General features: G+C 46.1%; 1 protein-coding gene across 2 annotated transcripts; it reads left to right on the forward strand.

Annotated features, from left to right (window-relative positions):
- The first annotated feature begins 3,651 nt into the window (after positions 1 to 3,651).
- Ap5s1 (adaptor related protein complex 5 subunit sigma 1) lies at positions 3,652 to 8,337 on the forward strand. 2 transcript variants are annotated; one of them, NM_001398912.1, is given in 3 exon segments: positions 3,652 to 3,958; positions 4,508 to 4,718; positions 5,900 to 6,959. In NM_001398912.1, coding segments are annotated over 2 exon segments (603 nt in total). In that variant the 5' UTR covers positions 3,652 to 3,958; positions 4,508 to 4,542; the 3' UTR covers positions 6,327 to 6,959.
- The last annotated feature ends 16,267 nt before the right edge of the window (positions 8,338 to 24,604 follow it).

Consider the following 24,604-nt stretch of genomic DNA (forward strand, 5'->3'; position numbering starts at 1 on the left):
TCTGAGTCCCTACTAGATGCTAGGCTCCCCTCTGCCCACTTCCCATGCTGCGTCAGTTAGGGGCACTTTTGGCTGCACGTGTGGGAACCCTGAAGTGGTTTTATCACATATGCGTATGTGGTCATCATGTGGCATGGTAGACATTACCTCCTCCATGGCTTTGTGATTACAGATTGTTACTGCAGGGTCAGTGCTTGGATTCTTGCCATTGGTGAATCTGTTACTCCCCTTTCTCAACTCCCGCCTGCTGTGGCTACTGTGCTTGCCCACATACATCTGCTAGAAGGACCCAGAGGACCATGATCAGCTCAGGAATTGATAGGCTACTTTCTTCTTCCTCTGACTCCCATTTCAGACAGCTCAGGTTGGCCTCAAATTTATTAGGTAGCCGAGGCTGACCTTGAACTCACGGTCTTCTTGCCTTCACCTCCAAGTGCTATAATTACAAGGATTTGTACTTGTAGAATGCTCTCAAGCAAGTATAAGAGCCTTCATCTTCAACGGAACAGCTGTGACTCTTTTTTTTTTTCTTTAAAGATTCATTCATTCACCATATATAAGCACACTGTAGCCGTCCCCAGACACACCAGAAGAGGGCATCGGACCTCTTCACAGACGGTTGTGAGCCACCATGTGGCCGCCGGGAACTGAACCCAGGACCTCTGGAAGAGCAGTCAGTTGCCCTCAACCACCGAGCCATCCCTCCAGCCCAGCTGTGACTCTTTTAAGAGACCCCCAAGACCGGGCTTGTTGACTGTTGGCATCCCCACAGGGAGTGGAGGAAGCCAGTGATGTCATGAGTGAATGTGTATTTTGTCAAGGACTCCAAGGCCAATTGACTCATGAGAAATTATCAAAGCCATTGCCCATATAGGCCAGGCACAGAGGATTGGGAAACCGTTCCTGAGGAGTCAACGTATACATGTTTATTAACAATTGAACAGAGTGTACAAAGGTTAGCAACTCTGGCTTCCTCCACTGGATCCGTACAGCCTGAGACTGCTCGCCTACATAGACTGCCTACGAGGCTAGCCAGCCCCTCTCCCTGTGCTCACCAAATAAATAGGCTGGGGGAGCTCATTCTTTCCCCAAGTTGGGCTCTGATGGAATCTTATATTGTTGTCAAGCTCTACCCAGAAACAGTAAACGCTTGTGTCTCCCAGGGAAAGCATTCTTGGGATGGCAGCATGTCTCTCAGATCATGTCTGCCCTTCACCATCTTGTTCAGGTTCCCCCTCCTCTCTTCCCTCCATGCTGGCTGCTGTGGGAAGCCGAGCTCAGGATCCAAATACTTTCCATTTAGCACTGTGATATGTGACTTAATCATCTGCCAAATGAGAGACTGTGCCCAGGTCTCTTTCCGTATTATAAATCTGAACCACGTCTAACTCAAGCCTTGTAGTTTTCTAATGCAGGGGATGGATCCTATTACATACTTAGTTTATTTGTTTATTTATTTTAATTTTTAATTTTTATTTGTTTGTTTGTTTGCTTTTTGAGGCAGGGTTTCTCTGTGTAGCCTGGAACTCTCTGTAGACCAGACTGGCTTCAAACTCACAGAGATCTGCCTTCCTTTGCCTCTCAAGTGCTGGGATTAAAGGCATTCACCACCACAGCCCAGCTTATTTTTTTGAGAAGGATCTCATTATGAACCCTTAACTGGCCTCAAATTCACAAAGATCCACCTGCCTCTGCCTCCCCAGTGCTAGGGTTGAAGGTGTGCACTGTCTGGCTCTTAGCTTACTTTAAAACCAAAATTCAAGGCAGAGGCAGATGGATGTCAAGATCAAGATGGATCTTAGAGAGAGAGAGAGAGAGAGAGAGAGAGAGAGAGAGAGAGAGAGAGAGAGAGAGAGAGCTCAAAGTAAATTCTTACTTTAGTGGGTTTGCTAGATGGTCAAGCACATTGCTAACATGAAGTAGACTCTGATAGGCTGGCTGCTTTTGATTGTGTCTGAGTTAACATGCATGCATCCAGGAGGCCCAACAGACTCTGAAATGAAGATCAGAAGAGGTCGCTGGCCACAGGGAAGGGATCTCCCAGGGCATACCCACATCAGGTGAGCCCTCCAGTGCTGCCTGCCCCCAGCACTGACCAGGGAAGCCTCCTTTTGTACCACCTCTGTGTCCTCCACTGTCCTCCAGGGTAATGGCTCAGGGTATTCTTCTCCCCACACCCCACACAAGGTCAGTTTCCAGTGCTTTGGGACTTGATATGGACTGTCTGAACACTGAACAGAGGCTAGGATATCATGTTCCGAATGCCAAGCTCACCCCACCCCACCCCCAGTTGCTACAGACCTCTCTGCCAGTTTTTTGCTACAATCTGCTGGCAGACATGAGGCCTGGCCCAGAGTGATAGTGACTGGGGGCCAGGAATGGAGTAAACTTCACTCCCTATCTCTCTGATTGAGGCCCCACACTGCCTGGACCCATCCTTTAGTCTGCATATTTATGTGTTGCACCTGAGATCAAAACACCCACAGCATATCAGTACCTATCCCCTGCAAACAGCCCCAGTTTTTATGGACTAAAGGATTCAGGATGCAGTTCTTCATGGGGGTCTTTCTTCAGAACCCCTGCCTGGGCCACTCTTATCTTTCTCCTTGTCCTCAGACACTATTCAAGTGACTGTAGACCTGCCTTACACCTGGCCTTGGGGAGTGAAGACTGGAACAATGACAGAGATGTGCCCCACTCCACGAGAGACAAGAGCTTAGAAAGATAAAAGAAGGGGGCAGGGTGGTTCTAATCTGAGGAAACAGTCCTGGTGGGGACTTTGAAGCACAGAACACTGTTTTTTGTTTTTTTTTTTTTTTTTTGTTTGTTTGTTTTGTTTTGAGACAGGCTTTCTCTGTGCTATAGCCCTGGCTACCCTGGACTCACTTTGTAGACCAGGCTAGCTTCAAACTTAGAGATCTGCTTGCCTCTGCCTCCTGGGTGATGGTATAAAGGCCTGCAACACCACACCTGGCTCAAACTTTAGTTTTAGGTTTCTTAAATTATTAAGTACCTTTTATGGCTCTTTGCGAGGAGTCTAACAGTGGCTACAGAAGTGGAAAATATCCTTAAACACTTGCCCCAGCTGTCAGTCTGTGGAGTTTCACTAGGGCCTAGCAAAGTTGATGGACCTGTCAGGGACACACAGCTAGGACAAAATTGGGACAGAAATTAGAATTCTGTCAAATCCAGGACTAGCCTTAACCCACTGAAGGTCAGAATCTTCACAACTGCCTATATATTGGTATCTCCTTCCAAAGTCGTCACACTCAGAGGTAAACTCATGACTCCGTTTCAGCAGGCAGACCTCTGCTCCTGCAATTCGGTCATTACTACTGCACAGAGCTTAGCTTAGGACAGCCAAGGGGAGGCTTCCGTGAAAATTCTGCGCACACCGCTGGGGGCTTCAGCGCCCCCTGGTGGCCACCCTTGCAGTGGCCAGGCCGCGGCTGGTCAAGGGCTTTCCAACACCTCCAAAGAAGTTTGCGGTAGCCGTGAATTCTCCAGGGCGCCCCCGCAGCCGAGAGGGATCGGATGGTCAGAAGCTTGTGCGTACTCGGGCCACGACGGGACCATAGGCCCAGGTCTGCCTCCGCACTACAACCCCCAGAGTTCAGTGCGCCGCTGCTGGCCACGCGAGGCAGTGACGCAAATGGGACCGACAGTGGGCGGGACTCATGGTGGCCTGGGGTAATGACGTGTTCTGCTAGCAGAAAGGTGACCAGAGGTCAAGGTCTGCAAATCTAGGTTCTCTTCCTGAAGCGCGTTTGCCAAATTTCCTGTTGGGTAACTTTAAATTCTTGGTCTTAGCCGTGTTTAAACACTGTATCTCCTCAGCCTTGAGACCCCGGGGCCGCCACTCTCACGCTGCCCAGAGCGGCCAGGCCCTCTCTGTGTACCTGTGGCTAACTCGAATTCCTGTGCTCTTGCCTCCGCCTCCCGAGGGTTGGGATTTCAGGTATGTGCCACCACCTCTTTCTTTTTGAAATGATCCCACTCGCTCTGTACCTTCTGTCCCAGCTGATGTGAAAATCAGTTGCAGTTGCGGCATTTAGAGGTATTTTCGTGTGTGTTTCCTAAAACAAAGACATGTTCCTGCATTCAAAACCAAGTGGCACTGATGAAGACCCCTGTCTCACACCCCATACTTAAAAGTTGTCTTAATGGTGCCCGAATGGAAATTGTGTTATTTTTTGTTCCAGGAGCAGGCATTGCATTCAGCTGTGGTCTCTGGTTTCTTTTAGTTCTCAGTTTTTCCTGCACTCTCATGACCCTGATGCTTTTGGAGATTCCCTGACAGTTTTGCAGAAGTAGATTGAGCGACATATGAGATATGTCCAGCCATGGATGGCCCTTGTTCTGTGATACAGACCAGGAATTACACTATTCAGAGGCTAGGCTCGTCTAGATGGTGATCAGTGTCTAGCCACAACTATCTCATGACACTTCCAGGCCACACCCCTCAAGAGGATGCCTCCTTAGCCGGGGTTTCACTTTCACCTCCTAGGTCTCCGGCTTCTCTGGAGAACCCACCCTGGAGCTATGGTCCACGCTTTCCTCATCCACACGTTGAGGGCCCCGAATTTGGAAGATACAGGCCTTTGCCGAGTGCTCTACTCCTGTGTCTTTGGTGCTGAGAAATCACCTGATGATCCCCGACCACATGGTGCAGAAAGGGACAGGCTCTTCCGAAAGGAACAGATTTTGGCGGTGGCCAGGTAATCACACAGCCCAACCCAGCCCCAAGCTTTACCAAACACAGGTAATAATGAGGGACAATGGAGTAGGACAGGCAAGCAGGAAAACCAAAACCCTGAATGTTTACCCCAGTTGTCCACCATTGTTTATAAGTTCGCTATGAAGAGGAGCTAAAGAAAGAATATTATTATCGTGGTGGTTGGTCATTACTATACCATGAATGTGTTCTGGGAGTTGTGTGTATATTTTTTTAATCCTCTTGGTCTTCTGAGGTGGCCGTGGTTATCATCTTCACCTTACAGAAGAGCAAACAAAAATACAGAATGTTTAAGGCACTTAACCAGCCCAAGGTCATGTGAGAAAAATTAGCGTAGTTGAGATTATAGAGCAGGCAGGCAGATTCCTATGTGGATGAAGCATGCTTTACAATGGAGATCTTCCTAAGAGAGAAGATGCAGGGACTCGGGCAGTTTGGAGAAACACTGTATGAGACAGGTTGGTAGGCTGGGACCTTCGCATCCCAGACCCACACAAAGGATGCTGCTCTTTGCCAGCTCCTGCCACCCGCTTATTCTCAACTTGTTCCTCTCCTGTAACACAGAAAACCAAGCCATGGCCTTTCAGAGTTAACTGTTTCATTTTGTTTTGAGGCAGAGATTAATTATCTAGTTCAGGCTGGCCTCCACCTCTGTGTATTCCAGGGCGGTCGTAACCTTATTCCTCCCCTGACCCCTACTTTAGCCTCTCAGTGCTAGGATCATAGGTGTGTATCAGGATGCCAGTCTGTGACTGGCCCAATAGAAGTTGTTCGAGGAAGCAGGGAAGGCAACCTTGATAGACGCATGGAAGGCACCTTTGACTTGGAGAAGGATGGATAGTTGAGAGGTCAGACGGCCCCGTCGGAGGACTTTGTTCTCACTTATTGGTCTCTGCTGAGGAGGCTTCTGTGAAACAGATGAGACAAGACCTTACTTGCTAGTCCTTTTCCCAACCTGGCTCTGTGTCCCTGGACAAATGACTTAAGCTTTCTAAGCCTAAGTTCCTTACCCAAGAGCCATCAGTAGCTCTCAACTACATCGGAAGTTTTGACGTAGACAGAAGTATGTGTATGTGCGTGTGCGTGTGCGTGTTTGGGGTTGGGGTGCCTTGTTGGTCTTACTAGACTTCCCAGCTTGCCACACAGACCTGACTTCTCTTCCAGACAGGTGGAGTCACTGTGTAGGCTGCAGCAGCAAGCATCTGGATGTTCCTCCACAGACCCGCAGCCTCAGTTCTCAGCTGAGTCTGTGTCCCTGCATGAGGCCCCTCACGGAGCCTTCCACCTGGCAGCTGGGGACCCTTTCCAGGAGCCACAGACAGTGCTATGGCTGGGCGTGCTCTCCTTAGGTTTCACCCTGGTGTTGGATACCCATGAGAATCTGCTGCTAGCTGAGCGCACACTCCGGCTCTTGGCCCGCCTCCTCCTTGACCACCTCCGGCTGCTGACACCAGGTACCAACTTCTTGTTGCGGGCTGACCGTATTGAGGGGATCCTCACCCGCTTCCTGCCACACGGGCAGCTGCTTTTCCTCAATGACCAGTTCGTCCAGGATCTGGAGAAGGAATTCAGTGCTGCTTGGCCCCGCTGACCCCTCACCAGAATGAGGCTTCTGGAAAGGACAAAGAGGCAGGGTAAGATTGCATACTGCTAAGGGAAGCTTGGCGTCTGCCTCTTGCCCAGTCTGCTCCCTACTCTGACATGTGGCCACACTCAGGACATATGGATTGGGCAAGCCCACAGGAAGGGACCTGGATAGAAGGATGTCTGTGCCTGTTCTCAGGCCACTGGAATTGTTGAACATCCTGAACCTGGAGCTGCCCTGTGGCCTCTTAGACTCTGCAGTGTCCACCATGTCCTTGACTCTAGCTCCCTTCAGCCCTCCAGCTGTGAGTACTGGAGCAGTGTACTGCCTGCCAGACTCACCTTAGTCGATAGCTACAGCACAGAAGGAGTCTCTCAGACCCTCTTCAAGGTTGGGAAGCTGCCCTGGTTCCTGCCTTTGCACATGAGCAAGGATTTTGTCAGCAAGGCCTGTTCTGCATCCATCTCCACCACAGTGTGGAGCAGGGGGGATTCTTCTTATTCTTGTTTCTTCTGTACCAAGCCTGTGTCTGCCAGGACAGCTGAGAGCACAACAGCTTTTCTTGTCTGCTGGCCAGCAGATGCCAGGCATCTGGGCCAGGTGATGTCTTATTTTGAAGTAAAAACAATGGCGGTCTGATTTTGTCCTCTTTTTTTTTTTTTTTTTTTTTTTTCCGGAGCTGGGGACCGAACCCAGGGCCTTGCGCTTGCTAGGCAAGCGCTCTACCACTGAGCTAAATCCCCAACCCCTTTTGTCCTCTTTTTGTGTGACCTCTTGTAAGTGAGCATCTGCCTAGGTGGCCCCATCTCCTCCCTGCTACTTAGCTCAAGTCCCCTCCTAAGAAGCTCCCTTTTGAGCTTCCCTTCCTCTTCTTCCTCCTCCTCTTCCTCCTCCTCTTCCTCCTCTTCCTCTTCTTCCTTCTCCTCTTCTTCCTTCTCTTCTTCCTTCTCCTCTTCCTCCTTCTCCTCTTCCTCCTCCTCCCTCAGACATGTTTGTTTGTGCTTCTTTTGGATGGTGCTTGGTTTTGCTGTGGTATGTGTCACTGGTGGGGGGTTAGTGTGCGTATTACCCAAGAAGCAGAGACTAAAGCATAAAATTTTGGAGGGTGCCTTTCAGAGGTGATTCTGTCCTTCCACTGTGGGACCTGAGGATCGAGAGCCCAGCTTTTCTGGCAGGCTCTCTCCTCAGCTGAGCCATCTCACCAGTACATGATGCACTTTTTCCAAAGTAAACTGAAGCCCTTCTTTATTTCAGAAATATTTTCTCAGCTTAGGTCATTAGGTAGCTATTGTGTTCCTTGTTCCATTCTGACCATCCAGTTGCAGAATAGGTGGAACTCCCCAGCCTGCCACCCGTTGCTCATCTCCACCCTAAGTGTGGCAGATATCAGAAAGCTCCAGAAAAGAAAATTACTTCTGGACGATAGATCTCTGTTTACAGTGAGTAAGGAGGCACAGGACAGTCCTACGAGGAAGGTACAATTGTTCTTAACCAAGGGAGAGGCCTGCAGGCTGCAAAATGAGGCTCAACTGAGTCCCACAACTCTGCCATAGGTGTAGTTCCAAATCATGCACTCTGTGGAGTAGGATCACATAGCAATGTCTTCAACCCCATTCTCTCAGCAATGGCATGCTCAGTACCACCCTGGCATCTCAAGATCTCACGCATCATCTGTGTCTCCAAGACATCATTCGTTCACATCATTTGTTCTACATTTCTGCTTCTATGGCATGGTCAGTCTCACTTGGGTTTCAGAACATGTGGCTTTTCTTTCTGCTTTGTTCTCTTAAGCATGTAACAGATGCTGTTTCCACCGACGCTGATTCACAGAGAAACAAACATTTGGTTACAGCAGACTATTATGAACATTTAGGGGGATAAGATCATAAAAAAATAACCAAGCTCCCCCCCCCAAAAAATCTCACAATTATTATAAAATCCTCATATTTGTCACCTATCCAACATTGTAATGAAATCCCGAGGTTATGATGAAATTAAAGAAAAGAGATGTACGTAATTCTCAGTTTTGAGGTTCAAGTATGTTACTAGTATCAGCTTGACTCTGGTGATGTCCTCATGGTGGGTAGAGGATGAGGAAGAAGAAGAGAAGAGCCACACGGGAAGCTGAGGAAGAGACAGGAACCAGGCATGACTTCATACTCAGCACTACTAGTAGCTGACGGCTCTGGGTGGTCTATATCCATATTCTATATTACAAGAGCATATTTGTACATCTTCGGAAGGAAAATACACATATACCCAGCTACTAGTTTGTTCTGAGCCAACCCTCAATCTTGATGTCTCAGGATGAATGCAAAGGTTTCAGGCTGGCTTTGTGTAGATGAAAACTTCTTGCATCCCCCACACTCAGTGAGTCTCAGAGTCAAGTCCAACCACTTGAGTGGGACTAGACTGGACTTTGGAGTGATCAGTTGCTTTTGTTTCTCTTCACCCTGCTAAAGATAAGAGGAAGATACTTGGAGATTGATAATCCTGTCATCTCAGAGTGAGTCAGTCTCTCTGAATAGAGTACAGTTGAAAGATGCCCTCTATGGGCCCTGGGAACCAAACCAGGGACCCCTGAGTCATCTCTCCAGCCCCAAGATTAATTTCTTGTCTCTGTGCATAGGCATCTGTAAGTATCCAGCAGCTATGAACTCTGGGTTGCCACAACCACCTCTGAAAGGCCTGCTACCTCCCAGTATCAGACTTAGGACCAAGTTCCCAAGCAGTGAATCTGAGAGACAAACCACATCACATTGATTCCCTGGAGTTCCCAACCATTCTTCTGAGGGGCTTAGTTCTTAAGCCATCACGTTCTTTTTTTCTAAGTTCAGAGCTGGAGAGAATCTTGCATGGATCAAAACTCTCTTGTATGGGTAGTAGGAGCATGAGTCCCTGAGTTTGAATTCCCAGAACCATGTAAAGCCCAGCTCAGTAGCCTGCATCTGAAATTCCAGTGCTTCTGTGGTTAGAAGAGAAGCAGAGACAAGATGGCATTGTGGGCCAGCTCACCTGTTGTACATGGCGGCAAAGAACAAAGAAGGCAGGACAGACTCCCAAAACTGTCCTCTGACACACACACACACACACACACACACACACACACACACACACATACATCACACTCACAAATAATTTCTTAATTTAAAAAGTTGCTATTTATGATTGTGCACGTTGAGACATGTGCTTTTTGTTTCTTAGCGGGATGCTTTACCCCTGTACATACAGTAGAAACCAAAAGCTAGGGGAACAGACACTCTATACACCACCATGCCACACTTCATGTTTTCAAAGCATTGTGTTAGAGAAGAGTTCATTCAAACCAAAATGCTGTAATTGTTTTTTACATTGCTATATGTTTTGGGTCTTTTTCATTTTTTTTTTCTTTTTTCTTTTTTTTTCGGAGCTGGGGACCAAACCCAGGGCCTTGTGCACTGAGCTAAATCCCAACCCCATATTCCTACACTTTTAATGTATATATTTGTTATAATGTCCATGTAAACATGCCCTATGTTTGTGCCTTTTAATTAGTTTGTCTCAATAAACAAAATGTAGAGAAAAAACAGTTGCTATTTAAAGGCTGGGGTGGGGCTGGAGAGATGGCTCAGCGGTTAAGAGCACCCAACTGCTCTTCCAGAGGTCCTGAGTTCAATTCCCAACCACATGGTGGCTCACAACCATCTGTAATGAGATCCGATGCCCTCTTCTGGTGTGTCTGAAGACAGCTACAGTGTACTTATATATAATAAATGAGTAAATCTTTATAAAAAAAAAAAAAGGCTGGGGTGGAAGGTCAGGCCTCGAAGTCAATCCAGAGACCTTCAGAAAACTTGGTACGGGTATGGGTGTTGGAGGTGTATTGCTAAGTAGCCTGTCTACACAGCAATACCTGATCTCAAAATAATAAAGAACAATCAAATACATGTAGGGCGTCTTTTCTGTGATGTAGCTACATAGATATCCATGGGCTTGGTAAATACTGAGGATGGATCTCTCCTTATGCCCTACACACTTTAAGAACAAGTATAAAGTCTGTCTTGTAATGTCAACCCAAGCAGTAGCCCCTTTGGTCATTGCCCGCTCTCTCCCTTGCATGAGAATGGTTCAGTTTATTAAATTCTCTTCTGTACCACAGTCTCTAATCATTGATCTATGCTATGCCCTGCATGTCTCTTTCAAACTAATTCAGTAGAGGGTCTAAGGAGCAGAACAGTGCAGAGCAACAACCTGGTAACAGTTTCTATTTCTAGAACATTACCATTTGAGACAGACACTCTAGGCTTTGTGGCAGGTAGTTTCTAGGAAATCCTTGGGGCTGGGAACTCTGAAATCTCACCATGTGCCAACCTTTCCCACTTTAATACTGGAAGCAACCCAGAGCCTTGTTTATTCTTGGCAGGTGTTGTCCTAGCCCAGTGAAGGGATTTGCCTTTCTCTTGAGATTCAGAAACAAGCTCAAGGGTAGTGTTCGGGAGAGCAAGTTTTCTTCCAGTGCGTGCTCTAGATGAGGCTAGAGCTATAATGGGACATTGCTACACACGCACAATTTCCGTTCTGAGGGAAGGCAGGTGAAGAGTGGCCAGAACTACTCCCTCTCAAGAACAGTCACCTGATTTGTTGTGGCAAGGTCAGAGTAATTTCAACCTGTCCTTGCCAGCTTAAAGGGCTACAAATGTTTGGAGCAGCAAAGATTTTACCTGAGGCTAGAGAGAGGTGGGATTTGGGCACTGCTTGGGAATCAACACTCGATGGACTCAAAATGTTTTTAAGAGCCTTTAGCAGTCCTCCATTTCGTGTAGTCCTGGGACGTCCGCATGGTAAGAACAAAGTGCTGGCAGGCAGAGCAAACTTCAGCCTCAGGCCCAAGCAGAGGCTGACAATAAAGACAGAAACACAGACCAACAGTTTCCTAGGTATGAAATAGTAAGTCAGTAAGTATAAAGAAAATAAGATGCTAACCACTTTACAGGGCTAAACATAAAACCTTCACGGCCAAGCATAATTAGATATAAACAGAGTGTGTGCAAAGACCTCGAGCAATCTGGAAATGTCAAAGTAGACAACAAAAGGACAATGGGGAACAGGCTCACAGTGCCTTTGCCTGATCACTTGATCATTCAAAGTTGGGATCAGAGCCGGGCAATGGTGGCACACACCTTTTTTTTTTTCTTTTTTTCGGAGCTGGGGACCGAACCCAGGGCCTTGCGCTTGCTAGGCAAGGTGCTCTACCACTGGGCTAAATCCCCAACCCGGTGGCACACACCTTTAACCCCAGCACTCAGGAGGCAGAGACAGGCAGAGTTCAAGGCCAGCCTGGCCTACAGAGCGAGTTTCAGGACAGTCAGGGCTACACAGAGAAACCCTATCTTGAAAAACCAAAACAACAACAACAGCATGAAGTGGGGATCAGTACTCCTACAGGTTGGAATGTTCAGTAACCCTGGCCAAGGAATCAAAGTGAATTTCCACAGGTTTCGAGATCAAGAGTGCTCACCTGAAACAGGCAGTGGCGGTGGCGCATTTTCATCATCCTCCCAACGGGGAGGTTGAGGTGGGAAGAGTGCTTCAGGGCCAACAGGGATAAAAGTGAGCTCAAGGCCATCCTAAGCTTCATGTTAAGACTGTCTCAAAAAGCAATAAATAAATAAATACAAAATTAAAACCCCACCTGATGGAGGGGAGGGCTCAGAGCACTTAGAAGAAAACTCCTAAGTTGAATTTAGCCAGGAAAGAAAGAGAGGGGGTGGGGGTGGGGGAGGGAGAGGGGAGAGGGGAAGGAAAGGAAGGGCAGGAAACCTTAGACAAATCAGAGGAAAATGTTTTGAAGAATTTAGTCTGTTCTCTGAAAAACAGGGCAAGGCAGTGAAACTCTTCCTCCTGCTCCTCCTCCTCCTGCTCCTCCTCCTCCTTCTCCTCCTCTGAATCATCATCATCATTTTCGAGATAGGGTCTCTCACCTAGCCCTGGCTGTCCTGGAACTCACTCTGTAGACCAGGCTGGCCTTGAACTCGCAGAGGTCTGCCTCAGCCTCTCAAGTGCTAGGATTAAAGGTGTGCACCACTATGCCAGGCTTCAGATGTTATTCTTATCTTTAAAATTAACCAGACAATTTGGAAAATAAGGCCAACCAACAAAGAGCGTACCACATAACAAAACGTATTATAGTCAAATGCAGGAAGTTTTACTAATTTATTTATTTTACAAAAAAGAAACACCAAAGATGTTAGTGGGGTGGGACATACCTTAAGTCCTAGTATTTGGGAGGCAGAAGCAGGCAGATATTTGAGTACAAGGCCAACCTAATACAACTACACAGCAAAGCCCTGTCTCAAAAAAGGAAGAGGAGGAGGAAGAAGAAGAGGAGGAGGAGGAGGAAAGGAAGGAAGGAAGGAAGGAAGGAAAGAAAGAAAGAAAGAAAGAAAGAAAGAAAGAAAGAAAGAAAGAAAGAAAAAGAAAGAAAGGAAAAGAAGCTGAACAAACAAAATAGGCAGTGGTAGACACCTTTAATCCCAGAGGCAGGTGGGTCTCTTTGAGTTTTTCAATGTTAAAAGCTTGTTAAAACACAGGATGTTTAGCCAAGCATTAGGCAGAGCTCTGGGGTTCCTGCAGCAGAGAGGGAGGAAGGATTGTAGGAGTCAGAGGGTCAAGGACACCACAAGAATACAATCCACAGAGTTAAATAATCAGGGCTCATAGGGGCTCACAGAGACTGAAGCTACAACCAGAGAGCCTGTGCAGGTCTACCCTTGATCCTCTGCAGATATATATAGTTGTTCTTGTGAGACTTCTAACTGTGTTGGGGACTATCTCTGACTCTTTTGCCTGCTTTTGGGTTGCCTCATCAACCCTGATATGAGGGTATGTATCTAGGCTTGTATCTTGTTATGCTATGTTTAGTTGATATCCGTGGAAGGCCTGCCATTTTCTGAAGGGAAATGGAGAAGTGGATCTGGGGGAGAGAGGTGTGAGGAAGGAACTTGGAGGAGAGGAGAGACACGAAACTGATCAGAATGTAATATATGAAAGAGAAATAAAGAAATAGGGACAAGACACAAGACGTTGGGGCTGGAAAGATGGCTCAAAGTTTAGGAGCACTGGCTGTTCTTTAGAAGAACCAAGTTCAATTCCCCTGAATCCACATAGCAGTTCACAAATGGCTGTATGTAATTTTAGTTTCAGAGAGTTGAACACCCCTTTTTTACTTCCTCATACACCAGGCAGGCACATAGTTCATAGACATACATGCAGGCAAAACACTCATGTTCATACAATTAAAAAATAAATAAAAATGCTCAGTATATTCTAAGACAAAATGAAAATGCTCTGTTAAACAAATAAACAACTCACAGTCTTCAGGAAGTCCCTGAAACTGACAAGGCTCACTAGGCTCCCTCATCCCCAAGCATACCTAAACAATAAGGACTGCTTATAAACTAAGCTGCCTAGAAGAGATTCAGACCTTATGAGCTGCCTATAAGAGATGCTTTTTAGGTTTTTGAGCTGCCAGAAGGCTATGCAGTGTGCTCCATGTTCTCAGCTTCCCTGTGCTGTCACGCTGGGAGAACTTTGGTGACATAGCTGCCTTTGAGTTCCTTCCTGTAAGAAACCACAATAAAACTCACTGGCTCACCAAGTTGGACTTAAATGCGATCCTTACTTTAGAGTCTTAAGTTTAAACTGTCATAGACTCCTTGTCTGAGGTGAGTAGATATGAACTAATGTTCATGTCTCCCCAGGAATAACATCACACAACACCAAGTAACTCCAGAGCTGTTTCGGGAAGGCCAGCCCCACATCACCAACACAGACAGTGAAAGAAGTAAGAGGTGCGACTAACATAGCCAGCTCCTCTACCTTCTTCCAGGGTGAAGCGCCTCACCACTTCCCAGACTTCTTAGCAGCTGCAACTGTAAATATGAAGTGAGTTAATAATTAGATACCACATGAGCTATTCAAGGGACAGAGGCAATTTTCCTGCTGTCACTTGATAACAGGACACAATGACGATAGGGTCAAAAGCCAGCCCCAGCATTCATGTCTCTGCAGTGTTGAAGAGGCTTCTCAGAGCCATGTGAATGGGGGTGGCAGGAGCCATCTCCGCTTTTGAACAAGGGTTTTTTTTTTTAAGATTTATTCATTTATTATATATAAGTACACTGTAGCTGTCTTCAGATACACCAGAAGAGTACATCAGATCTCTTTACAGATGGTTGTGAGCCACCATGTGGTTGCTGGGAATTGAACTCAGGACCTCTGGAAGAGCAGTCAGTGCTCTTAACCACTGAGCCATCTCTCCAGCCCGAGTTTTTTTTTTTTTTTTTAATGAGTTTTTGCTTTTATTTTATTTTGGAGGATTTTTTTTCTCTTTTATTCTTTCTTTTTTTTTAAATTGTTTTTTTGAGACATTATTTTTCTCTGTGTAGATTTGGCTGTCCTGGAACTCACTCTGTAGATCAGTCTGGCCTTGAACTCACAGAGATTCACCTGCCTCTGCCTCCTGAGTCCTGGGGTTAAAGGCAGGTACCCACATTGCCCAGCCTTGATATTATTTTTGAGAAAAGGTCAGACTATGTAGCTCAGATATCCTAAAATTAAACCTATGGTCTCCCTGCCTCGGTTTTTCAAGTGCTGGGGTTACAGATGCATATCACTGCAGTAATGTACTCTCAAGTCCATTCAATGGCAGTGCCCTGACTCCCACATTCTGCAGCCCATTAAATTTGTGCATTAAACTCTTTGACTGGAAAAACCCGGTCAAGTGTTGGTGAGGAAATGAACCAGACTGAAAAGACTGGAGCTCCCACCACGCTGCTGCTGGGGATGTGATGCAGCCTCTTTGGAGAACTCTGGAAACTGCTGATAAGGCTAAATACAGCTTAACCTCAAGGGAAATGAGCATCCCACAGAAAGACTTCTTGTGAATGTTCATAGCAGCTTTATTCCTGTCCATCCAAACCTGAGAGAGTCCAAATGTTTCAGTAAAAACAGAAGGAACATGAACATGAGAGAAGGCTCAGTGGTTAAAAGCACTCGCGGTGAACCTCTGAGGACCTGAGTTTGCACACCAACACGCTCAGAACAAGCTGGGTGTGGTTCCACCTCTGCCTCCTCCTCTTGAACCAAATGACTGCTCATCTTCATCCCTGGTTGAAATAACCCAAAAGGATCAGATGTAGCCTTCAAAAGCTCATGTTCCAGGGTTGGGGATTTAGCTCAGTGGTAGAGCGCTTGCCTAGCAAGCGCAAGGCCCTGGGTTCGGTCCCCAGCTCCAAAAAAAAAAAAAAAAAGAAGAAAGAAGAAAAAAGCTCACGTTCCAGTGACCTACTTCCTCCAGCTAGGTTCCATATCTAAAATTTCCAGAACTTCCTAAAATAACACCATTCATTGGCTGGGGTCCGAGAGAGTTCACAATATGAGCCTGAGGAGGAAATTACACATTCCACTCCTTCACAGTGATAGAATCAGAAAAAAAGCCGAGAGCTTGAGAGAGCCAGCACATGTGGAAGGTGGAAGTAGGAAGATCAGAAGTTAAGGCGGGGCCACAGGATGGCTCAGCTGGTAAAGGCACTTGTCAAGCCTGAGAACCCAAGATTGATCCCTTGGACCCACGTGTTGGAGGAGAGACCTCTTCCAAGTTGTCCGCTGGTCTCTGTCAGTCCAAGGGAAGACCCCCCAAGCACTCCAAAACACTGCAAGCCTACTGACTCTGTCCAATAGATGGCCTAGGCTCAGCTCGAGGTAGACTATAGAAGGAGTTTGGCAGATGGGTCAAAGCCTACAGTCAGCATTCCTCTAGAGTCTGTGAAGTGGGTTTCTGCCAGTCAGAAAGGGTCAGTTCTCTTGGAATATACCTGTGGTTAAATACCAAAGCCCAAAGCTAACCTCCAGGCTCCTCCAGACCCCTCCAGGCTCCTCCAGTCCCTAGTGACAAAGACCTGTTATTGAATATCAAAAGCCCCATGGTAGCCTCTGGTTCTGCTCACTACCCACTCCTTATCATGGTAAGGCCATCCCCTCCCCACTATTCCCTCCCCTTGCTTCTCCCTGCTGTTTTCTCTGATCCCAAGAGATTGCTCCAGCAATAGCCAGTCTGTTTCTTTTTCTCTCTGCTCTGGACTCTTCCAGATGCTTCTGGGTGCATGCTCTCATATTTATAATAAAAACCTCCCAAAATGGACAAGTGGTCATTTCTGTGGTTTCTTTACTGTGCCCTAGCTTACAATCTCCACATACACACTATAGAGCATGAGCAAGCGTTCATGCGCGCGCGCGCACACACACACACACACACACACACACACACACACACACACACACACACACTAAATTTAATAAAAAAATTTAAAGAGAGTTCAAGGTCATCCTTCGTTACATAGCAAGTTCATAAATATGGAGGCCAGCCTGGGCTATGTGAAGCCCTCCCCCCATTTTTTAAAATGTTGGGAAGAACTGTCTAGAATATGGAACATTCTAGATTCTAGATTCTGGATTCTAGATTCTAGATCCAGAATCTAGAATCTAGAATATGGAACATTCTAGATTTTTTTTGAGGGGGCAGATTTTGAGACAGGTTTTCTCTGTGTAGCCCTGATTGTCCTGGAAGTTGCTCTGTAGACCAGGCTGGCCTCAAACTCACAGAGATCTGCCTGCCTCTGCCTCCTGAGTGGTAGATTTTTATCTGAGTGCTACTACATAGGTATTTACTTGGATAAAAATCAAGTGCTAGGGGCTAGGGAGACATGAGTTCAAATCTCCAGAGCTCATCTAAAAGCCAGGCGTGGCAGTGTGGGTCTGTGATCCTGCATACCTACAGCGAGATGGGAAGCAGATGGGAGACAGAGACAGGAGAATCCCTGGAAGCCTGCAAGCCAACTAGCCTGGAGCATACAGCAGCAAACAAGAAAGGAGAGAGAGGCCCTGCCACCAAAGAAGGTCAAAGGTGAAGCTGACACCTGAGGTCATCCTCTGAGTTCCACACATGTGCTGTGGCATACATTCATGGTGCACACACATACATTCACATACATGAAGATTGGTATGACTCACTGAAGGTAAGTTATGCTTCGAAGAGCCAAACCTTCTTATGCATGAAGTATCCAGGGACTTGTAATTCCTGAACTGAACACCCAACACTGGAGGAAGGGCTCTAGACCAACAGGTAGCAAGGGGTCTAAGGGCATGTGCGTTCTAGCAGTACAATGGGAAGCTAGGACCCTGGAGAGGCATGACCAGGGAAAGGTTCTTTGCACAATATGATTGGCATCTTGGAGTGGAACTTATATTTGCCCATTCACGCTGCAGTCAGTTGAGCAGAACAGAACAGGAGTAGCCAGGTGTCTGTTAATAATAATGGAGCTAGTTGGAGGATGGGCAGGTATGGGGAGCTGGAGGGGGGATACACCCTCACCTGGGATTGCAGCCATCCCTCTTGCCCTCCCCCAGTGACAAGTGTCACTGAAGTGTATGAGTGCCTGAAAGGGGATCCACAAGGCAGCTTCCATGAGCCCATTATGCTGGGTTGGCTTTCTGTGGTGCTGCAGCTGTTTTGAGGTCACCCATAAGTAACCCATTACCTGTGCTCTGTAAGTGACCAGTAAGTTCACTGGTTCACGACACTGGACTTTGGTGGTAATGATTTCTTTGGTCTATTATCGGTGTCCTGTTCACCTCTCCTAAGGAAAAGTTAAATGCGTTAGGGGAGGGCTGTGGATTTTAACAACTCTCTCCTTCATCTTCTTTTTGTAAGTATGGGATGTCATTAGACAGCTGGCCTTGAATGCAAAGATTTTTCTGCCTCAGACTCTCAAGTGCTGGGATTATAGGTATAGGCCACTACATCCAAGTATAAAAGGTATCTTAATCTACCTTTTTTCTATTTTTTTTTCTTTTTAGGTTTTTTTTTTTTAAATGTCTCCGAGTGTTTTGCCTGCCGGCATGTATGCCGTGAGCATATCTGGTGCCTGTGGTGTTTAGAAGAGGGTATTAGGGTGATGAAGCACTATGACCAAAAGCAACTTGAGGAGGAAAGGGTACATTTGGCTTACACTTCCCTGGCACTGTTTAACATCAAAGGAAGTTAGAACAGAAGTTCAAACAGGGCAGGAGCCTAGAGGCAGCCACTGATGAGGCCATAGGGGAGCACCGCTTGCTGGCTCGCTCCTCATCGTTTGAGCAGATCGCTTTGTTATAAAACCTAGGACCAGCATCCTAGGTGGCACCATCCACAATGGGCTGGGCCTCCCCCCCATCAGTCACTAATTAAGAAAATGCCTTACGGGGTTGGGGATTTAGCTCAGTGGTAGAGCGCTTGCCTAGCATGCGCAAGGCCCTGAGTTCGGTCCCCAGCTCCAAAAAAAAAAAAAAAAAGAAAGAAAATGCCTTACAATCAGATCTTATGGAGGCATTTTCTTAGTGTAGAGTTCCTCCATTCAGATGACTCTAGCTTGTGTCAAGTTGACATAAAACTAGCCAGCACAGGAAGGCTCCTGCTAGCTCTTGCACTCTATCTTGGAAGTTCTTCATCAGACATTTCTGTTACACACACACACACACACACACACACACACACACACACACACACACACAGAGAGACAGAGACAGAGAGAGACAGAGAGAGACAGAGCCTGAGAGAGAAACAGGCAGAACGAAGACTAGTTAAAGCACCGCTAAGGAGCTAGGAGCCTGTCTTGGTGGTAGAGTGCTTGCCTGTACCACTAGGTAATGTTACAAGAAGGTCCAGAGGTCTCAGGTTCCTTTGGCTGGATCCCAGCAGCAGCCTTGTTTCCTGTGCATCCTGAAGACGAGAGTTAAGATGGTGGGACAGTAGTACATGAATAATAGGACTACTTAGAAGCAAGGAAGCATGAGACACTCTCTCACTAAAGAGTGGGCTAGTCCGGCAGCTGTGAGACCCGTCACACTCTTCTGTGTTGACTCCTCTTCGTGCCTTCCCCTGGGTGAGCATTCTCTCCTCAGAAAGCCATTTTACCCAGAATTCACTCTGTTGTAACTAGATGTGTAAGGATATGCACAGGAATGTAAGTACTCCTAAAGTTCGAAAGCTTGCTGGAGACAAGGGTAACAGCACACTCTGCATACACTTCGGAGGGAGTCTTGGAGTGGCTTTAATCTGATCTAGTTAGCATGGACCACTATCATTCATTGTCCCTTATCCATTTGGGGTCCTAGGAGTCAGAGTCGACCTCGGCCATTCACTGCCATTATGTTACACTGTGTCAGGGCCTTAAACTGGCTCACATTGTTCTGTATGTCCTGTCATTGGAGGCCAACTGGTCAGTCCCTACAAGAGCTAACCTCCTGAATAACATTCTCTCCTGCAGAAACTAGGCCTCAGAAACCCTTCAGGGAATATAGGGAACAGCTTTTCTGGCTACTTCTCAGTAAGTACGGGTGACATTACGATAGGTGCCTGAGGCTTGGGGTTCCTCTGGGGACCGCTGGTCCAGGAGCACTCTATAGAAGGAGGTGGTCATGGTGGTCAAGGTTTGGCATCACTGGTCAGAATCACTTGAGGTTTTAGATCCCAGAGTCTAGATGGCATCGATTATACCAGAAAGTTAAATAAAAAGGATCCAAGACACGGGGCAAAATTAAAACAGAAGAAAGGAGCTGTTGGTACGAGTAACAGCTAATTTTGTTAATTAGAAAGTCTCATACACAATTTGCCCCATTCCGGTGTAGAGCATATCTCAGGATCGGGTTCAGAAGAGGTGAGCCAACATTTTGGTTGCATAACCATTTGAAGCTTGAAGAGAGACTTTCGATTAGCTATTGAAGGAGGCGGGGTCTGAAAATGTACAGCTGCATAAGAAATCTTGTTGAGGGCTGGAGAGATGGCTCAGAGGTTAAGAGCACTGGCTGTTCTTCCAGAGGTCCTGAGTTCAAATCCCAGCAACCACATGGTGGCTCACAACCATCTGTAATAAGATCTTCTGGCCTGCAGGTGTACATGCAGGCAGGATGCTATATACATAGTAAATAAATAAACCTTAAAAAAAAAAGAAATCTTGTTGATGGACAACAGGGAACAACTTTCACCATACCCATTGAAACAATGATAGGAAAATATATTTTTTAAAGAGATTTTTAAAAATATGTATGAGTGTTTGCTTGCATGTTTCTCTGGGTGTCTCTTGCATGCTGGGTCCCAGAGGAGGTCCAAAATGGGCATCGAATCCCCTGGAACTAGAGTTACCAAAGGCTGTGAGCTGCTCCCTGGGTGCCAGGAACCAAACCCCAGTCTTCTGCAAGAGCAGTAAGTACCCCGAATCTTGACCGTAAGGGATTTTATAACCTTTAGTCACTACACACAGACCGGACTTCAGTTCTGTCTACCACATGTTTGTGACTCTCACTCTTTTTGCATTATTTTTATCGCCTACTTATCAGTTCCTTTCTTTTTGTGTTACTTTAATTTCTTGAAAATTTTTACAGGTTTATTTTTATTTTATGCCTATGGGTGTTCTGCCTGCATATAGGCCTGTGTACCATGTGCACATTACTATAGCACATATGTGGAGGTCAGAGTATAAGTCTTAGGGCTCAGTTCTCTCTTCGCACCACGGGATCCAGGGGTTGATTTTTTTTTTAACTAAAAGTCTGAGAATCACAGGACGTTCCATTCTTGCAACAGTTGGCCCAGATAACAGGGCTCCCAGCCACCTTGGAGAGTAAAGTGCCTTGAAAGCAAGAAAATAGCCCAAAATCTTAATCTAGTAACTTATAGCTTGAGATTCAGAAGGCATCTGCCCCCTGAAGAACTGAGGAAGACAGCACATGGTCACTTCTCTTCGAGTGCCAAGGGAAGAGAGAACAACATCTGGTACTGCAGGCAGGATGGGACACTCACTGCTGAGCCCAGGGATGACAGGCTGGACACAGAGATTTGTCCTGTCCGGAACATGCATAGATCTGCTCAGATGAGCTACCATTGCACGCTGCAGTGTTCACTGGGAACGGGAATTGGCAAGAGACAAAACTTTTCTCCCAGTGTGGTTATCGCTTGCTTTTAGGAAGAAGGAAAAGCTACCAGAGGGGAATATTCGGTTTTGAAAGGCTGGCATCTAACATTTTAATGCTTAAGATCCTCTAGTACTCTCTGTGAAATAAGATATGATTGTGTTTAGTTTCTCTCCCTACAGAATAAAAGAACTGATTTGTTTATTTTTATTTTATGAGTATAGGTAGGTACCTACATGTATATTTTTGTACACTGCTTGTGTGCCTGGTGCCCACAGAGGCCAGAAGAGGGCATCTGATCTCCTGATACTGGAGTCACAAACAGTTATGATCCACTATGTGGATGCTGGGGATTGAACTTACACTTTCTAGAAGAATAGTCAGTGCTCTTAACCACTGAGCCATTGCTTTAGCTCCCATCATGAATTTTGAACTCATGAAAGCAGACTTGCTCTCAGGAATAAAACGTTTGAATCAAGATCCAGTTGTAGTCTTTTTTTTTTTTTATTTTATTTTTTTTTTATTAACTTGAGTATTTCTTATATACAGTTGTAGTCTTTATAGAAGTGGGAATTGTCTTTTAAGGAGAAGGAAACCTGGGCATAAGGAATGTCTCCCCATGTGCCTTTTAACTGACTAGATCTAGCTGTAGAATCGTGTTAGAATTTCAGTTAGCAGCCAAGGGCCATGCTTCCCCACCCCAGCTCATACTGGGCCACACTGTATTTTAAAAGAAAATGAAAATATGATTTGGTATGAAGTTGTAAAGGCAGGAATAATTTTATTTTTCTGTCTAAGATAGCACCCTGAAGGACAGAGGAATGTAAATGTTACCCTTTTTGAGGTCCTCCGTCACTGTCTCCAGGCCTCATCACTGCTCCCTGGGGACATGAGTCGATTGCTGCTGAGCCATTGTGGTGAGTACAGTCTTCTCAGAGCTCTGATCTGAAGACATGCTCTGACCTTGGGTGAGCTTTACCAGAGACGGGACATTCTAAGGCCACTATAGAGAGAAACTTGGAGCTTAGATCTGTCCTTGCACTAATAGAGTTGGGCCTGGTAGTGGACTTGAGAGACAGAGGCAGGTGGATCTCTGTGAGTTCCAGGCCAACCTGGTTTATGCACTGAGTTCTAGAACATCGTGGGCTACATAGATCTAGTCGCTGTGTCTCAAACACATGAACAACAACAACAACAACAACAAAGACAACAATTAATTGTGGCCATGAAGCTGGGGGATATAACAAGCAATAAAAAAAGTAATACCATAACCAGAGTCCAAAAACTATTCATTTTGTCTTACTTTATAATTTGGGGAAAATTTCAGACTCAGGACCCAGTTTCCAAGTAACACAAGCCTGTCACTCAACTGCAGTGTATCAGTCCAAACAGAACAGTAACATGACAGAGCCACCACCGTCCAAAGCTTACTTCAGATCTCACCTTTGCCCCACTGGTGTCCTTTTCCTATGTACTTCCAGAGCCACATTGGATCCCACTGTGCATTCAATTGTGATGTCGCTGTGGTCTCCTTTACTCTGGAATAGTTTTCTGATCTTTCCATGACTTTCATGACCTTGCCACTTTTCTTTTCTTTTTCCTTTCCTTTTTGAGATAGGGTCTTGCTAGGTAGCCAGCTTGACTTCAAACTTTGGATGCTCTTGCTTGAACCTCCACTGCCTAAGTGCTGGAGTCATAGGCTGTATCACATGACCCTAACATTTTTGAAGTTAATCTGTAGACCAGCGCTATCCAGTGGAACTTTATATGTAGCTGGTCTTTGTGACTTTGTGGGTTCTTCCCCCTCCCCAACCCTTTATCCCCCTGGTTTCACCTCTAACACTAGGAGAGAAACAAGGACTTAAGGAAGAGAGGATTTAGGAAATTCCCTGAATCTAATTTCTTTCCTTTTGTTTCTTCTTTTGACCCTGGCTACTAGCAAACTGCCACCAACCTCCCTAAATGACCAACAAGGACTGACCCTGCCTCTCAGGGCCCTAGCATTGATATGCTCTCTGTAAAGTTCCCAGAATTCCTAATGTCACACAATCCTAGAAATTATCTGCAGCTGGCAAACCCATACTTCTGCTAAAGCACGAGGCAAATCATGGTCAGTTGCTCCAGACAGTCCAAAGCAGCCCCACATTCCTGTGATTAAGGCAAAAGCACATTCTTACGATATTTCTGTGTAAAAAAAAAAAAAGAAAAGAAACAAAACTCCAGAATTCTCACTACATTTCTAAGATGGAAATGTTCCATAGCTCAATGGCTAGTACCCGGATGGATTCCACATTTGAAATGTGGCCAATGAGGCTCAGAATGCTGGAGGCATGACAATGTCCCTTGTCTAGATTTTAAAAGCACTGACAGGTGATTGGGAACCATGCAGCCAGGAAGCTGGATTGTTACAATGCCCTTCAGAGTCCAGCAAGGACAGGGCTATGTATAACTACATTTAGAAGCTGGTCCTCACAGGCCTGGTGCCCTCTTTGCAAGAATTGCAAAGAAAGGCCCTTGTTGTTCGAAACAAGACTGTTACTAAAATTCACTTTAGAATCGTTTACATTTACAAATTTGTTTTGTAGGGACAGGCAGTTGTGGAGATCAGACGACAGCTCTGGGGAGTTCTTCTGCCATGTCTGTCCCAGGGATGAAACTTATGTGTGATTTGCATATGCTGAAGGTTGTGAACTATTTGCATAACTACCAAAACGAACAGTGTGGTCTGAATGAAAAAGGCCCCCACGGCTCATAGGGAGAGTATTATTAGGAGATGTGGCCTTATTGGAGTGAGTGTGGCCTTGTTGGAGAAAATGTGTCACCCGGAGTGGATTTTGAGGTTTCAGAAGCTCAACCTAGGCTCAGTGGCTCGCTCTTCCTTCCTGCTTCCTGAGGATGCAGAGGTAGAGCTCTCAGCCCCTCTACAGCACCATGTCTGCCTGCGTGGAGTCTACTCCACCATGCTTCCTGCCATGCCCATAATGAACTAGCCCTCTGAACTGTAAGCAAACTCCAATTAAATGTCTTCTTTTTTTTTTTTAATTACATATAAGTACACTGTAGCTGTCTTCAGACACACCAGAAGAAGGCATCGGATCTTATTACAGATGGTTGTGAGCCACCATGTGGTTGCTGAGATTTGAACTCAGGACCTCTGCAAGAGCAGCCAGTGCTCCTAACCATTGAGCCATCTCTCCAGCCCAATTAAATGTTTTCTAAGAGTTGCCATGCTAATAATGTCTCTTCATAGTAACAGGAACCTAAGACAAACACTAATAAAATCTAATCGCATTCAAAGAGTT

This window comes from Rattus norvegicus, chromosome 3 (genome assembly GCF_021556685.1).
Source record: "Rattus norvegicus strain SHRSP/BbbUtx chromosome 3, alternate assembly SHRSP_T2T, whole genome shotgun sequence".
In the NCBI taxonomy this organism is placed as follows: Eukaryota; Metazoa; Chordata; class Mammalia; order Rodentia; family Muridae; genus Rattus; species Rattus norvegicus.

Excerpts from the sequence above, each read along its gene's own strand:
- Ap5s1 (XM_087653894.1), top strand. The coding sequence starts at position 4,543 with ATGGTCCACGCTTTCCTCATCCACACGTTGAGGGCCCCGAATTTGGAA. Across the intron at positions 4,719-5,903 it reads CAGATTTTGGCGGTGGCCAG|GTGGAGTCACTGTGTAGGCT; the intron begins GTAATCACACAG and ends TCTTCCAGACAG.